This window comes from Chelmon rostratus, chromosome 14 (genome assembly GCF_017976325.1).
Source record: "Chelmon rostratus isolate fCheRos1 chromosome 14, fCheRos1.pri, whole genome shotgun sequence".
In the NCBI taxonomy this organism is placed as follows: domain Eukaryota; kingdom Metazoa; phylum Chordata; class Actinopteri; order Chaetodontiformes; family Chaetodontidae; genus Chelmon; species Chelmon rostratus.
In genome coordinates this window covers 13,513,169-13,535,860 of record NC_055671.1, presented here as the reverse complement: position 1 = coordinate 13,535,860, position 22,692 = coordinate 13,513,169, and the positions used below count along the sequence as shown (strand labels likewise).

General features: G+C 41.3%; 3 protein-coding genes across 5 annotated transcripts in view; 2 read left to right on the top strand and 1 right to left on the bottom strand.

Annotated features, from left to right (window-relative positions):
* The window catches only part of LOC121617565 (FRAS1-related extracellular matrix protein 2-like), a 54,949-nt gene extending 49,548 nt beyond the window's left edge, over positions 1-5,401 (top strand). Inside the window, exons 17-24 of the mRNA XM_041952757.1 lie at positions 2,566-2,758; positions 2,848-2,973; positions 3,096-3,223; positions 3,327-3,461; positions 3,566-3,692; positions 4,076-4,263; positions 4,361-4,507; positions 4,859-5,401. Of these exons, the coding sequence (XP_041808691.1) occupies positions 2,566-2,758; positions 2,848-2,973; positions 3,096-3,223; positions 3,327-3,461; positions 3,566-3,692; positions 4,076-4,263; positions 4,361-4,507; positions 4,859-5,401 (1,587 nt within the window). The remainder of the gene's footprint in view (positions 1-2,565; positions 2,759-2,847; positions 2,974-3,095; positions 3,224-3,326; positions 3,462-3,565; positions 3,693-4,075; positions 4,264-4,360; positions 4,508-4,858) is intronic.
* Positions 5,402-8,363: 2,962 nt separating this feature from the next.
* Positions 8,364-16,034, top strand: trim47 (tripartite motif containing 47). Its single transcript, XM_041952340.1, has 8 exons — positions 8,364-8,575; positions 8,944-9,155; positions 11,547-11,592; positions 11,786-11,881; positions 12,097-12,321; positions 12,681-12,703; positions 12,795-12,916; positions 13,725-16,034. Exons 1-8 carry the CDS (start codon positions 8,393-8,395, stop codon positions 14,252-14,254), a joined length of 1,437 nt encoding a protein of 478 aa, XP_041808274.1. The 5' UTR covers positions 8,364-8,392; the 3' UTR covers positions 14,255-16,034.
* A 1,664-nt stretch (positions 16,035-17,698) lies between these two features.
* trim3b (tripartite motif containing 3b) overlaps positions 17,699-22,692 on the bottom strand; it is a 30,478-nt gene continuing 25,484 nt past the window's right edge. For 2 of the 3 annotated variants that reach the window (XM_041951872.1, XM_041951871.1), the window contains 7 exons: positions 22,569-22,672; positions 22,277-22,444; positions 21,980-22,148; positions 21,114-21,155; positions 20,373-20,443; positions 20,108-20,248; positions 17,699-19,961 (listed from right to left, as the gene is read on the bottom strand). In XM_041951872.1, coding sequence (XP_041807806.1) covers positions 19,809-19,961; positions 20,108-20,248; positions 20,373-20,443; positions 21,114-21,155; positions 21,980-22,148; positions 22,277-22,444; positions 22,569-22,672 — 848 coding nt within the window. In that variant the 3' untranslated portion in view covers positions 17,699-19,808. The remainder of the gene's footprint in view (positions 19,962-20,107; positions 20,249-20,372; positions 20,444-21,113; positions 21,156-21,979; positions 22,149-22,276; positions 22,445-22,568; positions 22,673-22,692) is intronic. The other variant, XM_041951873.1, reaches the window with a different exon arrangement.

The window sequence follows — 22,692 nt, the reverse complement described above, 5'->3', positions numbered from 1 at the left end:
GTGCTATTTTTATTCAGTTCCAGTCGGTATACATTAATTTTAGGGGGTTGTTGTGATAAAGCTACGGCTTTGTAAAATGAGCTCAGTTTGTCTCTCGGCTAGCAGTTGTTTCATTTCTCATTTGGCTGCTGATTCAGCAACTTCACAACTTTCTCTGCTGAGACCTCACTGAGCTGCGTGTGCAATGAATCACAGGTATTTGATGATCTTTAGTCTCCCTGTATGCAAAGATATTATATCATACTGCAAAAAGCAAAATCTAAGTACAATAAAATATCCTAAATCAAGGCAATATATGCTTGTTTTTTATCTGGTAAGATACATCTACTTACCAGGCAGTTTTTCTGTTTGATTCACTTGTTTCAAGCTTTTTTGTCCTTAATTATCTTAACAAGACCTTCTAACTTTCTACTTAGTAACTTAATGTTTGACGCCAGAACTTCCAGAATTATAAAGCTGTTTTATCAACACTGACAAGTACAAAACTGCTTTGTTGAAGTCAGAATTTCTTTGTATCCAGAGAAACGTCCACATCACTTTTAAGATAACTGGTTTCTTTGAGACTAGATATTTTGACAACCTTGGTAAGTGCAAATTTCTTGTTCTGTTGCCAGATCATTTTGCTTATTCTAAGTGATACAGCCCCCATTTTGTTGTTTTTTTTCTTGTTTTTGAGAGCTGGAGTTTTTGCAGTGCTGACTCTTAATGTAGTGGCACTTTGTGTTCAAATGTATTTTAGAAATAAGATTGGAAGCTACAATATATGTATTCAAGTGATGAAGAATGTTTGATCAGAGAAATACCAAAAGCATCCTCTGCCAAATTGCTTTTCTTGGTGTCTCTTGCCAGTTAATCTCCTGCCCAGCAGTCAGTTCAGTAATTGACTATGCAAATTGACACACGTTTTCACTTCAGAGAGATAAGGTGGTGCATTTTCAGTCTGTTTTTTAACACAAACTCTTTGTCAAACTTGTGCGGGCACATAGTTCCAATCTTTCAAGCCTCCTGAAATTGATGTAATGTTGGTGAGCAGAGACACCTAGTGGCTGCCTATCTGGAAATACAGTTTTTTCAGTTTTTCAACTCAGATTTCTCTTCCCTGTTCAGGCAGTTCACTTGATTGACATGCAGTTCAGCACAGGAGTTAATTTCACATCCAGAATGCACTAATGCGACCAAAACCCTTCATTCACATCTCAGGATCGACTCTTGTGTCTGAACACTGCCAACATTTTTCTGCCAACACAAACACTTTATCATAAAAATCACTAGCAAGCATTACAATATCAGTGACTATTGTCTTTGAAGCATCTTTTATTCATTTTTCACAAACCAAGATTCCATCACAACAAAAAGAAAGGCGCTTCTTTATTACTTGGATTGCTCAACCTTACAGCAAATGTCACAGAAATGAATCAGAAATGCTGCAATTTGCTTCAACAGGGTTTCTTTCTTTCTTTCTTTTTTCCTGTTTTTGCATAATAACTTCAAGTGCACAAAATGAAACTAAATCAATCCTGTTTATGCAATACAAAACTATACAGAATTAATATAGACACTTGTACAGGATAGATCCCTGTCGTCTGCATTTAGCCACAAGTTGTCATCCACGTCACATTTTATGTCCCCCCTTACAATCCACCTGGAAAGACTCTTTCTGCATGCCTGATCCATCCCTGTCTATATCTGCAGTCATTGTGTCCAAAAGGGACATCTGATCATTTGGCTGCTGGTCACAAACCTTCCACCTCCATGAGGAGAAGAAATCCTTTTAAGATGTTGAGGAATGGGGAGGTGGAAGGAAAAGTGACACCTTGGGATGGACTGTAAACCACTCTGTGACTGGAAGGGATGGTGAAACGCCTCATCGTCCTCACCTGCCCCTTTTCCTCACCTGTCTGTCATAAAGGTCATCAAGGAATGAAAATAGGAACTCTGTTTTATTTTTTAGATTTAGATGCAGCAGAATGTAACAAGTTGAAGTCCAATGCATCATAATTTTGTGTTATGAACAGTTTTCACACTGACTTCTGTTGTGCTGACCGTGTGAAGAGATTTGAAAAAGGGAACTTGGTATAGAAAAATGTGAGTTATACTGAATATTATCCAGGAAAAAAGGGCATAGGACATTTTTTCAGCTTACAAAATTTAAGTATGCGTAATTACAATTATATTTTATCGATCGGAAATGCGCTTCAAGAATGATGGACACAAGAATCAAGTTTCTAAGTATTTGGAAACTTAAAAACGAAAACCAAGATAGAAAAGAACAACACGAGCCCACACCGCTGCCCACTGTGGTTGCATGTGTACAACACAAGAAGACTTTTCTGCATCTTTGACAGCACTGAGTAGGAGTGAAAGAGTTCAAGCACCTTGTGGAGGAGAACAATGTGTTCATCTGTTACATCTTCTCAGTACTTATTTTAGCTTATCGACCTAAAATCACCCCTTAATCTAAAAGGATAATACAATTCTCGCATTACCTACGGAGGATTTCTTGCTTACAGCTTCACCCATGATATCAAGTAAATAAACACCGTGATGAATTTTACTTCCTCACAGGTGCTTAACCTGGTCCAGTCCTACGTGACCCTGCGTGTGCCCCTTTACGTATCGTATGTGTTCCACTCCCCCGTGGGAACCGGCGGCTGGCAGCACTTTGACCTGCAGTCAGAGCTGCGCCTCACGTTCGTGTACGACACGGCCATCCTCTGGAAGGATGGCATCGGCAGCCCGCCGCAGGCCGAGCTGCAGGGTAAGTTTCTGCAACCGCAAGAACATTGCAGTTTGTGTTTCTGGACCCAGTGCCATCCATATTTAGATGCTTGTATGTGTTCTTGCCAGGTGCCTTGTATCCGACCAGCATGCGCATCAATGAACAGGGACGTTTGGTGGTCAACTTCCGCACCAAGGCTCGTTTCAGGGGCCTGTTTGTGGAGTCTCATTCTGGAGGCAGGATACAAAAAGCTGGTGAGATTAATAATCATATCATTTTACTTTCCCTCAACAGTACCACCCCTCTAAAGATACAGGCACATTGCTTGAGTGCTTACATTTGATTTTGTCAACCTCTCCCCCTCTCAACATCCAAGCGACCTCCATGTCGTCCATGGTGATGAGTGTGGACCACCCCGGCCTGACCTTCAACCTCACCTTAGTGAGGAGTGAGCCCACCTACAACCAGCCAGTCCAGCTTTGGACCTTCACCTCTGACTTTGCTGTGAGTATGACCACATGAAGCTCTTTATATCTGTGTGCTCGAGCACGCTTGAGTATCTGCCCCCTCTGCACGCTTGAGTATCTGCCCCCTCTGCTCCATACAGGTGAGAGACTACTCCGGGACCTACACAGTGAAGCTGATCCCCTGCACAACAGCCCAGAATATGGAATACACTGTTCCACCTGTCTGCAGTCCCAGAGAACCGGTCAACTTCGATCTAGACATCAGATTCCAGCAAGTAAGACAGGCTTTGTTTGACCCTTAAGATCCGAAAATGTTTCTTTGTTATCGGAGGATATTCCTTCTTTCTCTGTCACTGGCTCATTATGCATCCTCCCGCAGGTGAGCGACCCAGTTGCAGTGGAGTTCAGCCTGAACACGCAGATGTTCTTGCTGTCCAAGAGGAGCTTATGGCTCTCTGATGGCTCCATGGGTTTCGGTCAGGAAAGTGATGTAGCCTTTTCTGAGGGTAAGTGTTCTATCACCAGAAAAGACTTTTCTCATCCATGCAGTGAAGATTTAGGACACTGCACTATTTGGTGTAAATGTTTTTCTCCCATTAACTATGGGTGGAATTCACTTTACATCACTTTTGTTCATTTAGCAAAGCCACTTTTTTAATTGATTTCCTACTTTTCAAGCAGACGTTGGTTTGAGTTCATGGCAGCACGATATGAAAATGGAGACCTTGGTTGGCCTAAAGTCTAAAAGCACTGAAAACCACCAGTGTGGCTCCGTAGACTCGATTCCATTTACTTACTAAATATTCTGTCCTCCTTGGATTTATAAGTAAGATTCATAATGATAACCTGGAGAAGGTTTTATGCTTCATGTCTTCTCCCTTTGTTTCAGGTGATACGATCTATGGCCGTGTGATGGTGGACCCTGTGCAGAACCTGGGAGACTCTTTCTTCTGTAGCATAGAGAAGGTGTTCCTCTGCACCGGCGCTGATGGATATGTACCAAAGTACAACCCGACCAAGTTTGAATTTGGCTGCCTGGCTGACTCCCCTTCATTGCTTTATAGATTCAAGATTCTCGTGAGTTCATGCAGGGTTTTCATGTTGCAGTTTCACTATGCAGAGAGATGCAAACACTCATTTTCATGCTTCCTTTTTTCCGTACACACCTCACCAGGACAAGGCTCAGCCGGAGACTCAGGCACGTGCGTTTGGTGATGTCGGTTTTAATGCTGTGCTGGCACTAGATGATCCATCAGCCATGTCCCTCGTCAGACAGCCAGGGTCTGATGGCTTTAGGTTGGACTCTACAGCTATGTTTCAGGTATTCTACATCTTTCTACTCCTCATAGCCAATGACTGTTTATTGTGAATCAGCACCTACAGAAGTAAGTAACTGTCATTCAATGTATAAAGCTTCAAGAAGCTTTACTGTGCAATTGTGGGAAACAGCTTTGCAGCTATATGAAGAAATGAATAAGAAATGAATGAAGAAATCTAAAGTCTAATAATGAGTCAGTTTAGCACCCACAGGTCCCATCTTATCAAAAATTAATGTAGATATTTATTTTTGCAAGATGCACTCATTTTGTAGTCTTAACCAATCCTGATTGCTTCTGTCATTTTGTAAATTGAATGTAATTACAAAGTATGCATCATTTTGTGTTTTCCTCAGGTTGCTGCAGGACGTGAGTGGTACATTCATACCATTTACACAGTCCGCTCCAAAGAGAATGCAAACAGAGGCATTGGAAAGCGCAGCCTCGAGTATCACTCCTTGGTTTCCGCGAGCAATGACCTTGCCTTGACATCATCAAGTGGCAAAGGTCATCGCTCCAGGAGGTCAGCTGAAGTTCCAGAGGTCGCTGAGGATATCGGAGCAGACAACAGCCGTGGTACCAATATCATGCACATCGCTTTGGACCGCAACAAGCGTAGGGCAGCGGGGTCGAATGAGTTGTTTGCCGATGGGCTGGAACATAGCGAGCTGAACGCAGAGGGAGAAGAGGAGGGTCTGGTGACTGTCGTGGGGGCACTGGTGGGGCTGCTGCTCACTGTCCTCATTATTGCCACCATCATACTGGTGCTGAGATCCAGACAGAAGGATGGGAAGGAGGGATGGAGGGAGGGGGTGCAGGAGGTGGTGAAAGGGTCTGTCAGCACAGAGCCCATGTTGGTGGTGAGGATGCAAGACTGCCACAACAGCTCAGAGGTCTGAGCATCGGATGCGAGGATCCACAGATGGACAAAGGGATGAAGATATGGGGGCTTTTTTTTGTAAAATTTTGGATTTTTTTTTTTAACTGGTATTGAATTACTTTCATAACACCAAAAATCTGAGAATGATCACACACATTATCAAGTGTGTGTGTGTGTGTGTGTGTGTGCTTGTTAGCGGGGGGATTTCTACAGTACGGGATCCATTACGTACCTTGATCAACAACACTGTCTTCACTTAACATTCCAACTTGTGCTGCTAGTAGCATGGTATTTCTTCTCTCTCTTACTGGCTTTATGGTGTTAAAGTGCCTGCAGCAGCTACATCCCTTCAGGACAGTCCCAGTCACGGAGAGCACTTTTTTCATAAAGCTAGTGTCACGCAGGCCAAGTCAGAGATTTAGTGCTGCAGGTGGATCTCGGGTAGAGGGGACTAGATGGAGTCAGCATTCATACTGAATATAGTTCATCTCAAAAAGAACACTCGGATGTTATCAGCCTGCCCGTGTCAGTCAAAACTTCACTGAAGTCTGTGAGCCCTGGTACTTTTGTACTTTGAAAACTGATTTCTGCACAGCTGTGCAGTATATTCCAAGTATTTTAGTATTTTAACAATTGCATTATGGATGCAAAAATCCAGTATTTCCACTATGATCTCACCTACTGTCCATCCATTGCCAGGATAATATCATTTAGGAAAATACTGAACCTATTATACATATTGAATCTATAGTGTTTGGCCACAGAACGTTTAAGAATGTGCTGCGTAAAGTAGATTAATGTTCATTCTGAGATGAAGTGTGCCTTTAGGGCTACGGTTTTGTCCTGAAACATTTGCCAGGACAGTCATTGTGGATTACACAATGTGAAATGAAACACAAGACGCCCCCTTTTGTCTCTTGTCTGTGAACTAACCCTGAGGAGCTCTAGCGTCAGACCACAGGAGGCGAATACCACTGCTGTCAGAATTTCCATTTATTAACCAGCTAATCCTTTTATTCATTCACCGTGTCTGCTTTTCTTTATTTTGTTCGCTGTATGATGAGAAATGTTTTCCGAGATGGCGTGAGCATGCCTGTTGCTGCTGAGTCGGGTTGTTCCCACTGTTTTTTTCTAATATTGTTTGAATTTTGTAAACTCAGTTATTATGTTGTCTCATTACCGCGATGTTTACTGCTATCCATCCTCACAGTGTTGTTGCTCCCCTGTGTGTTTCTGTGATATTGTCATATTTATACATTTCATCAATTCTTAAGGCATAATGTTGCATTTAAAAAAAAACAAAAAACACTGGTTAAGGTACGTGTGTATAAAGACACTCATCTCAGGAGTTATTTCTTTTACAGAGAATGAACCGTGTATTGTAACACAGTTTACTACTGTTGACTGAAGAGAATCTCTACAGAGCCACTTTTCACTTCTGTGTTACACTGCTAATAAGTGTGGTGCTGTGAACATGCAAATACTGTATCCATATCCTATGATTTGACCCCTACTCTTCTCACATTATGTTCCTGTAAGCTTTATTTGTCACTAGTGCTGTGTGGGATTTCAGTGTTCTGAGTCATGTTTTCGAACAAAGGATGCAAACAAAATAGCTGCTTACAAATCAGTATGTCACCATGAAAAATGTTTGAGACATTTGATATAATCTGTTCTCTCATTGTTTTGTTGATACCACTGGTGAAATTTCTTGTTTACATGTGTTGTTAAACCTGTGTCTTACTCTGCTATGGATATATGACATGCTGAGATCAGTGTTCCTAAATATTTGTCTTATTATGGTGTTGTCAGTCATCGCTGTATAATTATTTTCAGTATTTATCAGGGCTAGCTAATGTGATGAACATGAACCGGAAATCACCTGAAGTGTGAATCAGCGATGGATGTGACGGTTTACACAACTAACAGCCTGCTGAAATCTTGGCGGGGATAAATTTTCCTTCTTTTTTTTTTTTTTTTAAGGCCCTGATGAATTCAGAAATAACACCATATCTGACATCAAATGCACTTTTTGAGTCACATCCCTCACATGCCAATCCAAGCTATGCAATGTAATGTATACACCACAGCCAGTTATCCCAATGTATATGACAATTTTAGCACAAACAATCAAACTTGATATTCAGTTTGTGTCTTTTTATGAATGGGTTTTTATGTATAGGTATTTAAGAATAAATATTGTTGCTTACTGGTTGTTGTTGATTCACTTAGCATTTATGCAGAGACACTGTGGAAATTTGATGCATAGACTAGAGTCAGACTCAGGTTGAACTTCAGTGCTTTGAGATGGGGAATCCTTGAGACTCTATAAAACTTGACTTAAGCTTGGAAAGCGAAAACATTCAAATCTCTCTTGGTCTGACATGGTAAATGAAAGATAAATAATGCACAGGCATAGGAAAACAACCTGAATTTTGAATATTTCATCATTTTACTTATTAAAAGGTCTCTGCTATGTAGAAAACAGTTAATACATTTTCATGCTCAATATTCAGAGACCTAGGGATCTTGCAATTGATTTGAAACTTGCCCTCAAGCACAGAAGACCTGGCTTGAACTTGTGCACAAGAGAATAAAACAAATCTGTTTTATGTGTAGTCCTCACATAAAAACACATTTTAAAATTCCATTCACAGGAACATCATCATAATCCGCTGGTGTGATCGTTAGGAGAGGAGAATGACAGAAAAAGACACTAATGCATGAATGAAATACATTATATAGACTACACCATGACAGCAGCATGTGTAAATATCACAAAATAAAGGTGCGAAGTCGTGAAGTATTATTCCACTGACATGATCAGATGTTTACGGAGATTTCTGGCCTTCGAATGAAAACTTTCTCTTTTTTTAACCGGAGAGAGGCGGAGAAGAATCTGATTGGTTAAGACGAAACATGACGCACCACAAATGAGCCCGCTTCCGCCCTTCCTGTTCCTTCACTTCCTGAAGCAGCAGTGTTGTGCTGCTGCGTTTGGCCTGTCAACATGGCTACTGCCGGAGCAGCTGGAGACGACCTGAGAAAAGAGCTCACATGTGCAATTTGTTTGGACTTCTTCAAAGACCCCGTTATACTGAAATGCGGGCACAATTTCTGTCGGTTTTGCATCTCCATGCACTGGGATGAAAATGGCGCAGACTACGGGTACCAGTGCCCACAATGCCGAACGGTAAGTTTCTACAGGCTGTCTGTATTTTCTACCGTGTTTTTATTGCCACCAAACATTTTTGGTACACCTGTGACAGTATTGCTTCCAGTTGTTTATCAGCGAATTAAGAGCACCTGTTGACTGTTGGTCTTGGAAAAATGGCATTATCAACGCATTGCATTCTGTGGCTACTGTTGCCATTATAAGTTAGCCGGCTTTAGCTAACGCTAATGAGCAGGTCAGTTAGCTACGTTTGTGCTTTAGCTATTAATGAGATGCTTTAATGCAGAATGGATAAAAACGTAACCGTAAGTGAAGTATTTTTGACTCTGGGCTCGGACACAACCACATTTCCGCGTCTTTCTCAGTCGCTGTCTTTGTTCCCTCAGGTGTTCAACAAGAGGAGCTTCACGCAAAACTACCTGGTTCAGAACCTGGTGGCGAAACTGGACGATCTGGAGTGTCTGGGGTCTTGTCCGACACAATCAAAACCGGTTAAAGTGGATGGAAAGTGTGAACAACACGGAGAAGAGCTTAAATTGTACTGTCAGACTGATAAGAGGCCCATCTGTGTGGTATGCAGGGAGTCTAGAGCGCACAGGTTAGTCGACTTCTTACCTTATTTTATATTGTAAACTTACAAACGCTGTTTTAGGTTAGCTATTCAAATTTATCACCTTAATAACTAATCATTAGTTACTGAAATCGCTCAGGCCAGATTGCCAGTGTAGGCTGATACAGACTTGCAGGAGAACCCAAACCCAGAATATGCCACATTTTAGCTGTATTTACATGAATTATGCAGATATTCCCCCTATTAACTGTAACCACACTTATTAAATGTGTAACTGAAATTTGTCATGTTAATGTATTGATCTGATGAACACTGGGACTTTACCATTTCTAGTTCCCTGAACATGCTGTGAAGTTGCCATTTTGATGCTTTGCAAGAAACCAGATTATTGTGAGACAAACACTAATACTTAAAAGCAGTAATGAGATTTCCCCCTTAGTTCTGCTTTCTACCCTGTGTATCTTTTTCATGCAAATCCCTACACTTAAATGGTAATGAGAACTTGATCTAAGTCTAATTACTATGCCACAGTATTTTAGTCATATTTTCCTCGTATGCTATCACCGTTCTGATGAAGAGACACCAGACTTTACCAGCAATGTGCTATCCCATCATTTTATCTTGTGTTACTTGAATCACTTGCTTGCTTTTTCTCCATTGCACCATTGCATACTTAATTTGTTTCATCCCATTACAAATCAACAACAGCAGGGCGAGCAGCTGTTGAGGCACATATTGGATTTTGAGAGGGTTGAATGTGCCTCTTTGTCACTTCTAGTGACATCACAAACTTTAATGTCACACAGCAGTGTGAGTGTTGTAGGGAATGAGGATTCAGGCAATGATGATACACTTAGTGAAGTTTAGCAGCACAGCCGTGGGTACAGAAGGTACAGTGATAGTAAAATACACCAGAACAGTCACTGCTGTCTTCAAAGAAAAAAAAAATGTCCACAAGGGTATAAAGGAGTGTGAGGGAGGGGTGGGATGTGGGCTGAGAAAAAATGCACCAATGACAAAGTGACATGGATGTTGCAGGGTAGATGGAAATTTCCACTACAGTGAATTTACTAATAGACAGAATATTGTTGAGCCCTCCCTATGTCAGGCCATAGCATTAACATGAACATTGACATTACGGTTGAACCACCAGCGTAATCTTTGCTCTTCATCTGTTTGCATCCATTTTGCATCATTTTTACTCTGGCAGGGCTATACGGTATATCCATCCTTTGAAATTACTAGTTATTGATAAACATTATACTTTCCTTAACTTGTTAAGAACCAGTCTGTGTCATGTATTGCTCGCTCCTTCAAATTGTATGTCCTTGATGTCATGTCCTTCAATCTTTGCAGTGCACCAACTTTTATCTGTCTGCTGGCCTCTTAACTTCAGCAGTATGTCACCACATTTTGCCTTCAGATTGCTTTAATGTTATGTAAATGGTCATGTGAAGTTAAAAAGCAGTTAAAATTAACGGGTTTACAGCATACATATCTGCTCTGTAAATCACTTGTGCAGAGCCAGACTGTCACACAACACGAGAGGCAGTACCAATGACATCTTAAACTAACTTTGTGTGGGTGCACAAATTTACTGCCATTTGTATTGACAATAGGAAAATACTGCAGTCCAGGTATTTTTCTTTGTCAAAATTATAAAGAGACTTGTTGACATTACTGTAATAGGACTTTATATCTGAATTTGTAATGTACACTGTTACTGACTGTCTTTCACTTTTCATCTCTCTGTGTAAGAAATGTCTTGACTGCATTCCATTGCTATCCCAGCCAGCCACTGTGGCTGTCTGTGATTGGGTGAAGATTAACAGACAAAACAGTAGCGATGTGTTCCAGAGACATTTGATACCGTGGCACAGATTCACAGTGGCAAAAGAGGAGTTCAAGCAAATGTCAAGGCTGGTTTGTGAAGGGTGAATTCATTGCAAAGCAAAAGGGCACATGTTTTATTCACACCTTTTCAACATGGATGGAAGTAAAATACATCATGTAATGTAAGATTTTCTAAAGCGTGCACCCACAGTTTGTTTAAATGCGTCTAGGGAAGAAAATACTTCCTGTGGTCTTTTTAAAGGTTACCCTGTGATTGTTTTGACTACTAATAGTGCTGGAGCAAAGTTTTATTATGAGTAGGTTCCCATTTTTTTTGTACCGTGCATGTCTGTCCCCATGCACATGACTGTGCACTGGTTTCATACTTTTCTATATATAATGGTTTTTTTTTTATTGACAGTTGGTGGCAGTAAGACGCCCACACAAAATGTGGGTTGGTAGACAATGAATGTAATGTTGGTTTACAAGAAAACTCCGCAGGGCATCTTCAGTGTATTGTGGTGGCGTGACACATTGCTCTGTAAACCACTAACTGCATCATCATTTGTTTTATTGTCATTTCAGACACCATGATGTGGCACCAGTGCCAGAAGTTGTGAATGATATGAAGGTACAGATTTGCAAGGATGAATTATCTTCTGCGTATTAGTATCCCGCTGAACATTTGTCCAAGAGATTAGTGTGCCATTTTCCATACATGATAGCACTACAGCTATCATGGGTGCTTTTTTTCTGTGATATCACAATCCATAATGTCCTGTTTTTCCTGGGCGCGTGTGTCTTGATACACATTTGTCTTACAGATGGAGTTGAAGCTGAGGCTAATGGAGCTCAACTGGCAGAAGTCTCAATGTGTAAAAGTTATAACAGCTGATGAGCGCACCAAAAGTGAAGTCAGGGTATGGAATGGACCTTCTTATTTTTTAATGGTGACATTTATATGTTCACAGGCCTAGCTTAACTTTACAACCTTCTTTAACTTCCCCATGTCATGAACTGCTTGATCTGTAAACATTAGGGTACACACTGTGCTGAAACATTAACACTGAAGGAGCATGCCATTGGCACTTAGCGAATCCTTCCTCCTAATCCTCTGAACCGCTCTGTCCTCCAGTTAAAGAAACAGAGACTCAAGGAGAAGATTGAGGCTGACGTCGGAGCCTTGGTCCAGTTCTTGCTAGATGAGAGAGACTCCCTGCTTGAGAGCCTGGATGCTGAGGAAGTGGCCACCATGGCCATGATAGACGACAACTTGAAGATTGTGGAGACTGAGGCGGCAGCTGTGGACAAAGCTATTACTAATATCCACAACCACATCAGTGGGAAAACGAGCTTTGAGGTCAGTTTAACATATAAGCCGTCTGATTCACAGAGGTGATTTACCTTTTAAATCACCGTGCCTCTGCTAGAGCGACACAGTAGATACGTATGGATGACTGTGTCTGTCACTGCAGGAAGGATTATGTAAAAATAGTGGACTGAATTGATTTGTTCTTTCAAAATATATCCCTGAAATGGTGATGGGAACATTTGTAGTGGGAGGTGCATTTCTTTCAGACTCTATTGGCACGAACCAAAGCTTCAGAAACACGTTATGAAACTCGTTAGTGTTTGAATATAAGTAAATAAAACTCTCCTGAGTAAAATATGAAGTGCTTTCAGTAGTAATCAAATTATGCGTTTTTGTTCTTCCCACAGAGCCTTGCAGAGACGTTCAGTGAGTAAGTAGCTTACAGTTGTTTGTTTTAATACGGACCCATAAAAAACAGTTAAAGGTGACTTTAAAAAACTTGTTGCCTTTTTCTTCCACAGAGTCATCCATTGCAAGCCTTTCACATCTCTCGAGCAGGTTAATTGTCAGACTGAATTTACAGACTTCTCAGGGCCCTTCCAGCTCATCATGTGGAAGAAGATGATGCACGTGCTTCATACCAGTGAGTTTGCTCGACACGCAAACTGGCATGCACTGAACACAAGTTATTTAAGTCTATTTATCTTCATGTGTCGTGGGCGGCGAGGTGGTGCAGTCGTCAGCACTGTCAGCCAGCTAGGACTTCCTGTGTGGCGTTTGCATGTTCCATATTTGTTGCAGTTTCCTTTTATGATTCGAGACATTGAGGTTAATTGGTGACTCTAACTTGGTGCGAATGTGAGCATGATTGATGTCTATATTGTACTTCAACTATTTGATGGCAGCCTCTTCAGGATGCACCTCACCTTCTTCCTAGTGTCAGCTGGGACAGGCTCCAGACCCCCGCCCCCCGGCAACCCTGCACAGGATACGTGGGCACAGTTGTTGATTAGAAGAAATTACTTACGTATTGTGCTCTAAAACCAACATTGATTATGGTGCTATTGGCAAAAAGCAAATGCACTCTCAATTGGATGTGACTTTTGATTTTTTTTTTTTTTTTTCACATTTTGTTTTTATTCTAAGGATTTCAGTGTGATGATAAAGGCTTTGGGATCTGGAGACTTTTGGTATTAGTGCTTGAATTTTACTCAAAAGTTGTATGAACCCTGGTAATGTTAAATTTTGACAAAAGTGAGCTGGTGAGCCTTTCACTGTAGCAGTGCACTTAATGTCGTTCTTTCTGGTGTACAATTCTGCTAGATTTCTTCGGCAAATGCATCAAATTGAAATTATTTAGTTTTTTTATTTGTATTTTTTTCAACTGTACTGCCAGCTGCAGCCTAATGTAAGAGCAAGGTGAACTAATCTCTCCCCATCTGTCTGTGTAGTGCCCCAGAACCTCACCTTGGACCCAGACACAGCTCACCCAAACCTGTTCATCTCAGACTTTGACACAAAAGTGGAGGAGGGCCGCGTTCGCAACCAGGAGCCAGACCTGCCAGCCCGCTTCACCCGGTTCTGTGGTGTCCTCGCCACAGCCCAGTACGCCAGCGGCCAGCACTACTGGGAGGTGGATGTGAAGGACAAAGGCGTGTGGTACCTGGGAGTCACCACTGAGTGCAGCAACAGGAAGGGCTTCGTCAGCCTCACTCCCTCCGCAGGGTACTGGAGCCTGTGTCTGCAGGACCGGCTGTACGCCAACGAAGAGGACGGGCGCATCCCTGTCGCCGACTACTGGAACTCACCTCGGGTCGGCGTGTACCTGGACTACGACAACGGCCGTCTTAGTTTCTATGACGCCGTCACAATGAAGAGACTGTACATGTTCGACACCTGCTTTGAAGAGCCCGTCTACCCTTTCTTCAGCCCAGGGAAGAATGATCCAGGCAGCAGGTTGCAGATATGCCACTATTACTGAGAGAGCTGTGATGAGTGTTTAAATGTCGTTATCTCAACTCGTGTATGCCAGTGTTTTCAGATTTCACAGACCAGGCAGGAGTGCCAGGGTGACGTTGACCCTTGGATCCGTGTACTGTATGCATTTGAGCTGTTACTTGTTGGTCTTAACTGGTGTTGAAAAATAAGGGTCACACTGAACTAGAGCTACCAGGTGACTCATTGCACATTGGGTGCAATGAAGAGCTTCATTTTTCTCCTGAGGTGGAACAAATTTGGTATCGTTCTACCTAGACACACACTGTAGGCTTATGCCCCTGACCACTGTGGCTGGGGGTGGGGGGGTGGGGGGATTGGAGAGGTGCTTTGCTGTCTATAACACTGTGTCTGATGCTCTTATTGATCAGAGCATGTACAGCTCTTATCCTATTAGCAACCGCTATGCCATACTACTGTCCATAAACTAGGTTTTTGTCAGTCAGGGTTCATGTTTTTGCCTTGTTGGGTAGAACTCAAGGACACATGACATAGTTATCACATTGATAGCTGTTGACAGTTAAGACTTCCTCGTTAATTCTAGACTGAAGAGCAGTCGGTCAGAGCTGACGTTGCTGACGAGTGGCTGGGGTTGTTCGTTTCGTGGACGTTAACGTCAGCACAGATAATTTTATCATTAGCCTCTTTATGTATCCTGTTTTATCCTGTACATTGTTGACAGTTGTGGACTTGCAAATTTCTGTGTATATTCCCAAGTCACATTTTGCAGCTTATTTTATGTGAGCAGTGATACTGAAGGTATTTTAAAATTAATTTCAGTCTGCCTGAAAACGAGCAGGTGTAAGACTGTTTTCAGATATCCTCACAGCAAATGAAGTTTACAGCCACGGCCCCACATATGTTGTCACTTAACGAGTGAACCTGTAGACGTGTTTTACTTTTAATGCCATTCCAACATCTGTCAGGATTCTCAGCCAAGAGCCTGGTGGACTTGACTAAAACGAAGACTAGTGGATTGCTGACTTCATGGTTTTTTGTTTGCTTTTTACAAATGACCCCCTCGCATTTCCTTATGTTCTTTTTGATAATCCTGCTTTAGATTGCTAATTGCTAGCTGTTGAGTTGGTCTCAGTGCTGCAAGTTGATCCTTTTTTAGGTGTATTATCCAACTCGTCCAGTCTGATTTTTATTTTAATGCTGTTTTTTTTTTATTATTTTTGAATGTAAAAAATACATGTATGAACAATTATATATAGTTTTCCCTTCCTTCATAAACCTGTGCTTTAAACATTCTTATTTGAGATTATAATCTTTAGTTTTTATTATTATTGCTTGTGCAGTTTTCCACAGTGCTATTATTGACCCACAAGTGGGATGTTTGCCATCTTACAGGGTCGTGCAGTGACTTTTTTTTCTTTTTCAAATGATCTTATCGAGGAGCACAGTAGAAACATTTAACAGCATGGTTGGTGATAATAATTGAGAATGGCGGTCCCCTGCAGCCAATCTCAAGTTGCTCCATTTTCAGTTTATTTTTAGACGTCTAAGGTGTTCACATGTTCGGACTAAACGTCTGTGCTCTTTGACTTTTGAGTATTTGCTGATAAATGTTTTGTCTGAGATTGTATACCTCGTTTAATACCTATACATACTTTCCATTGCTGAGTGTCATTAATGTGTTCAGCTTAGCAGTTTTTGGGCTGTGTGTCATAAGCGTGACATAAAAAGATATATTGGTAGTCCATGTCTGTGGCCCTTTCACCTGCTATGAATGTGCTTCGTGTTTCTCAGACATTACAATGAGATTAAAAGATGAAAAAAAAAAAACGTCCTCTACTGTCCACTTGCTGTACCCACTTTGCTCAGTCTTTTCTCCTTTGTTTGACTTATTTCTGATATCAGGACACTTTCAGTCCATTATGAGAGATTCAACACTTGAATTATTGAAATTAGACCTTCTTAACATCGTCTTCAGGAAGACATTGTGTTTTTTGCCTTTTTGCTGCATCAAAATACTGAACTTCTTCCATTTTTGTACTGGCTGTTAGATGGTCTGATTTTTACACCTGAGTAACAAAGTTTTTGACCTTTTTAATGTGTGCAAGTTCCTGGATCTACATCCAAATGATCTCTTTGCAGTGACCAGGCTGCTGCCTACAGTAAGAGGTTTCTCAAGAGGGCTGTTGCTCCCTGTTTGCTATTCTGGTCCAACATCCTCACTTAACCATCTGAGACCGTTTGGTGTTGCTGATTCAGTTTTGTACTGCCAGAACATTGAAGGAGGAGGTGAGAAAACACAGCTCTCTCAATGTCCTCCTCCTGCTTTGGTAATGACTCAGTAGTGACCCCCCCATTGCAGAGATGTGGTTTTAATGTAGGACCACATAGATAATTGACCATACATTGTGATGCAAATACATGAACATGAATGATATGTCGACTAGACAAATCAATACTATGTTCATATATACTGCACCATTGGTGGCCAGCGTACGCCATTGATCTTCCTCAACAGAGGAAAACGGGTCAGTGTTATGAGCACAAATTGTAAAGGCTGCTAATGTGACCTTATGCAACAGATTCTGAACGTCAGTCTTTTATGACTCATTTGGTTTCCAGTGAGGAGTCTTTAAGACAGACACTGTTTTTGACAGTTTTCAAAGGAAGAGGCTAGTGTCTGATTTTTGCAGCAATATTTAGTATGTTTCAAAATAAGTATTAGTGTTAATGCTGTAAAATAGTTAAATGGTTTGGAAGAACTCCTGTTTTGAGTAGAACGTTGGTTTTATAAACAGAATGATCAGAGAAAGTGATGCAAAAAGGCGCAATAAAGTTGCCTTTTATTACTGCTAAAGATATATATTTTGTATACTTTATTAAGAGTTTACTTAAATTTACATGTGCTTACATATGGTGTTGTTCATACTGATAGTGTTCTTACAATATTTATGTATTTTATAGTGAGAAAAATGGGAAAAATGATAATGAAAGTTAGAATTAGAACAGGAAAGGAAGGAGAATAATAAAGTAGGCTATTGTGATGGTGATAACTACATACAAGCAAAAGAAAAATATGTAACTCTTCAAAACATAATTTATTGTGTATAATTTATTCCACCATTTCAAATATTCCAATTCTTGCTTTCTGAGCCTGTAAATTATTCTTGACTTTTCTAAAATTTCATTTGACCTCCAGTTGTTGACTACGGCTAAAGACATAAGTTGACATGGTCATCTTTGAGTTTTTAGGAGTAACTCATATATTATAAATGACATTCAGTCTAGTTCTCATTGCTTTTCCAACTTCTGCAACACGTAAGCGACCATGTTTGCAGCTAGTTTGACAGACTTTTAAAAATAGCCACTCACACACTCACTTCCCAGCAGAAAAGACATGGACACGCTGCGCCCCCCCCCCCCAAAAAAAAAATAAATAAATAAATAAAAAATAAAAAAAGAACAACCAGCATATACATGTTCATCTTGTTTAAAAAACCAACGCATCATTCTCACCCTCGAATAAAAAATGAATCCATTAATTAACTGAAGTTATACAAAACAGACCATTTGCACAACAGTTCATAGTGTCATTCTTTAATATTTACAATCATACCTTTGCCATGATTACATAAATGCAGTGATTACTTCTTGTCAGACTGGCCTCTTGTAGTATACAGCAGGCTTCACAAGATGGTTGATGACGTGTTTCGTTTATATGTGCTTTCCTTTATTTCTCACAGACATGAGCAGGTTAGTTACAGGTGACAGACAAAAAAACTAACACAGGGTTCCAATTAACGGAGGAGGAAAGTCAAATAAATGTGTCGTTACAGGGAGATGAAAAGACGGAGTGACTCACGGATCAATCATCGGGGACAGACGGTTTATTTAAGTGAAAAACTTTGTGTGTCGCTGCACGTCGGCTGGTGATGCGTTCCTCAAGGAGCTGCACAGAAAACCTTCCAAACGCCGAACTACCAAGCAAATGAGTACAAAAACCCATGATGATAAAGGTGCTTGTCAGCTACAAGGAGAATATGATTGTAATATACAGTACACTTTCTGATTATGTTAAATGATAACTATACACAGAGGCATATATTACTCTTGCAAACTATATAACTCTTAGAATATTTGTATTTTTGTGCAATGTTCAACAACAACTTACAACGATACGTCTTGGCCGAAGGGAAAGTTACTGTCTAACTGGATGTGAGCGGCTGTCAGTGCTACGAGTCACGAGGCCTATGTACAACGACGTTTGGCAAAGAGGCGACAGTTCAGACGCACCAATTAGAAAAATAATTTGTAGAACAAATTATGTAGAAAATAAAATAAAAAATAAATTAAGTCCTTTGAAAAAATAAAACACAAATAAAGTGTGCACACCTTTGCTCCAATGATGTTTGCAAATCGTCCACTTGGCTACTACTTGGCATGACCTTCTACCGTATTAGTATATGTTCCAGTGTTGAAATCCTTGATTCATTAAGTGCTGGAGTAAGCATATAGTATATAGTGAAATAACACCAAATCTGTATATACACCTAAATATGCATATGTACAACTACATTAGGTTGTAGATATGAATACACAAAAGTGCAAGAGCTAGTGGGGTTAGATATAACAAGTCTGTTTTGGTTAATAGAAGAGAAAGACGAGCTGGAAGGGACCAAACTTAATGTTCAAAAAACCTTATTTTTCCACTCACTGTTGTGCTTCTTGATGCTTGTCTTTGGGTACCAAAACAAAAGACTTGCATATCACTCATGATTCGGAAAAAAACTAAAGAAAATCTATATCCATGTGCAGGGATCTTGTCAGACTGATAAGGTGCAGAATGAGAATAACAACACATTCCTGTCTGCGTGTGTTCTGTTGTGTCTACTGATGACAAATTGAAGGCAGTGACGACAGGGTCTATTTGTTTTCTTTTTTCTGGAGCACACTGACATGCGACAGTGTTCGAGGAAAGGCCTGAGCATTGTTCAATCACAAAGCATCATCTTTCACCGGGACACAGGCGGTGGACCTCGGCTTCTGTGCCTCGCGTTGTTTGCTGGTTGCTGGGAGTGTCGCCCATCTTCATTTAGCCCCCAAAAAACACCAACGTCAGACTGGCATCTACTGGCGGGGTCCCGCTTGTGAGAAATAGAGCTGAAACGCCTTCTTCCAGAAGTTATTTTCTCCCTCAGGGTATTTGGTTAAAAATGTAAAAGTTCAGATCATGAGTGATCAGATAGCGAAATATCTAATTACACAACGTTTTATTCCTTCCTCTTTTTTAAACTTTATTTCATCAGGATAGTCTCTTGAGATGTTTTCTTTCTCAGGAAAGGAATTAATGTGACTGCTTGCAATAATTTTTGGGATAACTAGCTTATTTTGTTTAAAAAAAACTTTTTACATACACTTGAATCAGAAGCTCTGAACATACACAGACAAAATGAAAGGAAATGAATACGTGGAACCTGGAACCACTGTGAAGTGTACAGGCGTGTTGCAGCTCTATGTCCACGAGCGGTATGGGATCTTAGCTTGGCTAAGCAGAAGCTGCGTCGGCGACGTCTTCCCTCAGCCTACTGCAGATATCTGTAAACCTTAAAGCAGTGGTTGCCGGAGTCTGCAACAGCCACGTGTCCATCTGAGGTGAGGGCGAGGCCCTGGGGGCCGTACAGCGGGTCTGCTGAGGTGTTGATGTAAGATAAGAAGGAGCCTGTGCTGTCAAACACCTGAAACAAAAGAGGAATTTTATTTTATTTTATTATAAAATGCATCCCTCACCACAGTGTGTCATGACTTAATGTAACTTCTTTGTAAATGCAACATGATCTGACGCTTTTTCTCAAGCCTCAAGCCTTAAAGCTGACCGTCTCACCTGTATTCTGCTGTTGCCCCAGTCAGCTACGATGATGTTTCCGTTGGTGTCCACAGCCACACCAGTGGGAGCGTTGAACTGGCCATTGCCTTCACCATGAGAGCCAAATTTGAACAAGAACTCTCCATCGGCATTGTACACCTGGGACAGGAAGTCAGTAAACACTGCTGATTCTCATGGTGTGTGTAAACCATACAGGCAGTGTACGCGTTTAATCCTACATTAGTACATCATGCTTGTGGCCACTTCAGAGATCATGTCTTACCTTGACTGAGTGATTGTGAAAATCAGTCACAATTATTTCGTTCTTGTTGTTCACTGCGACAAAGTGCGGACCTGGATGAGGAGAGACAGGGAGGTTACTGTGGAACTTTATTCTCTTTACTGTTAGTAGGCTGTTTTGAACACAAATTCCAACTAGCTGTGCCTAAAGCAGCAATTACACAACCTAGTTTAACCAGACCGTTAGCTGTTCTGGTTCGCCTGGAGTAGCTTGATGGCATTATTTTCATGCATTTGATGCTTTAACTTGGGTTATGCAGTTCTCTTCCTGTTTCTTCAGAGTATCAAAACTACTAAAAGTTAGATTATAAAGAAAGGCTCAAGGCTGTGAGATTCAATCTTCTATTATTCCATCTCATATATGAATGGTTGCAAGAAACATATGAAACATATGAAAGGAAAGCTTATTGGCTGAGTTGACCATTAATCTATCTGATCGTCTTGGTTAGTTTCATGGCGCTGGAGTCAGAACAGCGAAAATCATTCACACTGATCTTTTCTTTGCCATTTACACAAAAGAACACAATGCACGTGACAAATCGTTCATTATGTGATTATTACAACGTGCGTGTACTTCTATATCTCTGATTATCATGGCACAGGCACAGCTTGATCCAACAATCTGAGTTCTCGGGAAGTCAGACACATAATCAGGGAGTCGGGTTAGACAGAGGGCACCGCACTGTGGGATTAAGGTTGCAGCAAGGCCACACTTAGTACTTACTGAAAACTGAGCCAGTTTTATTTAAGTTTGGGCCAAGTTTTTCTGGATTGAAAAACAGGAGGAAGAGCAGAAAGAAAGAAAAAGAGGTAGTCAGAGATGAAGGATAAGCAAAGAAGAAAATGGAGTAGGGTGGTCAGCACAGGCGCAGTTTGTGAGGGGGGAGCACGGGGTCACTGCACCGCCTGGGACTTTGTCTCCATGCAGGCTTATATTTTTAATCAGAACGTAACATGTGATATAACACATTGATCTACATTCAGAAATAGAGCGAGCTGAGCTTACTTTTTGTTGGTTTTTTTTCTCAAACTGGCACTAAAAGTGTCAACACAAGTGGAGAAACACACCAGTTCAGCATCGGGCTTAATGTTGTGGCCATTGCCTCGTCGCTTTCATGCCTGATGCAACACCACATAATGTTATTAGTTATTCTGCACCCCTCGCTGTTAGTGTTATTCACTGTGTGTATGCATTTATGAGGACAGTCTTGCCGAGGAAGACACATTTTGGAGAATATAACAGATTGCTCTTTTACTAAGTGGTGCTCTTTTGAAAGTCTCCATTGTTACTGTTCCTCATGCTGTTCGCTGCCCCGAGCTGACATTTTACACTGCGCCTCCGTTAGTCACAATGAGCTTTTTTCTTCCATCAATCCAGAACAATGGAGAAATGAACGCTGCAAAACATGTTGCAGGACTGTTTCAAAATTATATATACGGGACCCACATGGTATTTTGTGCCACGAGGCGTTTACTTTAAAAGCGACAGACACTGCTGCCTCACTGACAGATGGATGAAAGTGAGCAAGTGTTGTACCCTGTCATTCTCAGAAAGAGGTCTGCTGTTACAAGCCAAGACCTCCTTCTCACCTGCGAACTGTCGGTCAGACGTCCCCCTGCCTCCAAACTTAGTCACCAGCTTCCCGTTGGACTGAAAGATGAAGACGCAGCAGGCCTTGTTGTCCACAGTGATGATGTGTCCATTCTTATCCACGGCCACGCCCTTAGGACCCATGAGCCGGCCTGCCCCGATCTTATTCTGTGAGGGAGGGTAGATTTTAGCGAAGAAGCTAACATTAAAGAGTAAGATAAATTAGAGATAATAAATACACTTGGTATTAGGTATCTTTGGTGCTGTTTAGCTGATTACAAGCTGTGAGATCTCACCTTAAACTTGCCGTCAGAGGAGAAGATGCTGACCCATCGATTGTCGTAGTCGGCCACCACGATGTCACCGTTCACGTCCACGGTGACGCCTGTGGGTCTCTGCAGCTGCCCTGGAGACCGCCCTCTGACCCCAAAGCGCATCTTGAACTGCCCGTCATTGGAAAATACCTGTAAACGGTTCCATCAAAGAGCCCCTCTTGTGTGAAGTGTGTCATGAACTACAACAGAATTTCTTTTATTCTATGTGACCATACATGCACACGTAGGTGTTTCCTCTCTCTGTCTGCCTCACCTGTATGCACTGGTTGTTGCTGTCAGCCACCACCACTCTGCCGTTAGTAGAGGCTGAGATTCCCTGCAGATTTGTGAACTCGCCTTTTTCTCTGCCCCGCGTACCTGACAAATAAACAGCAACA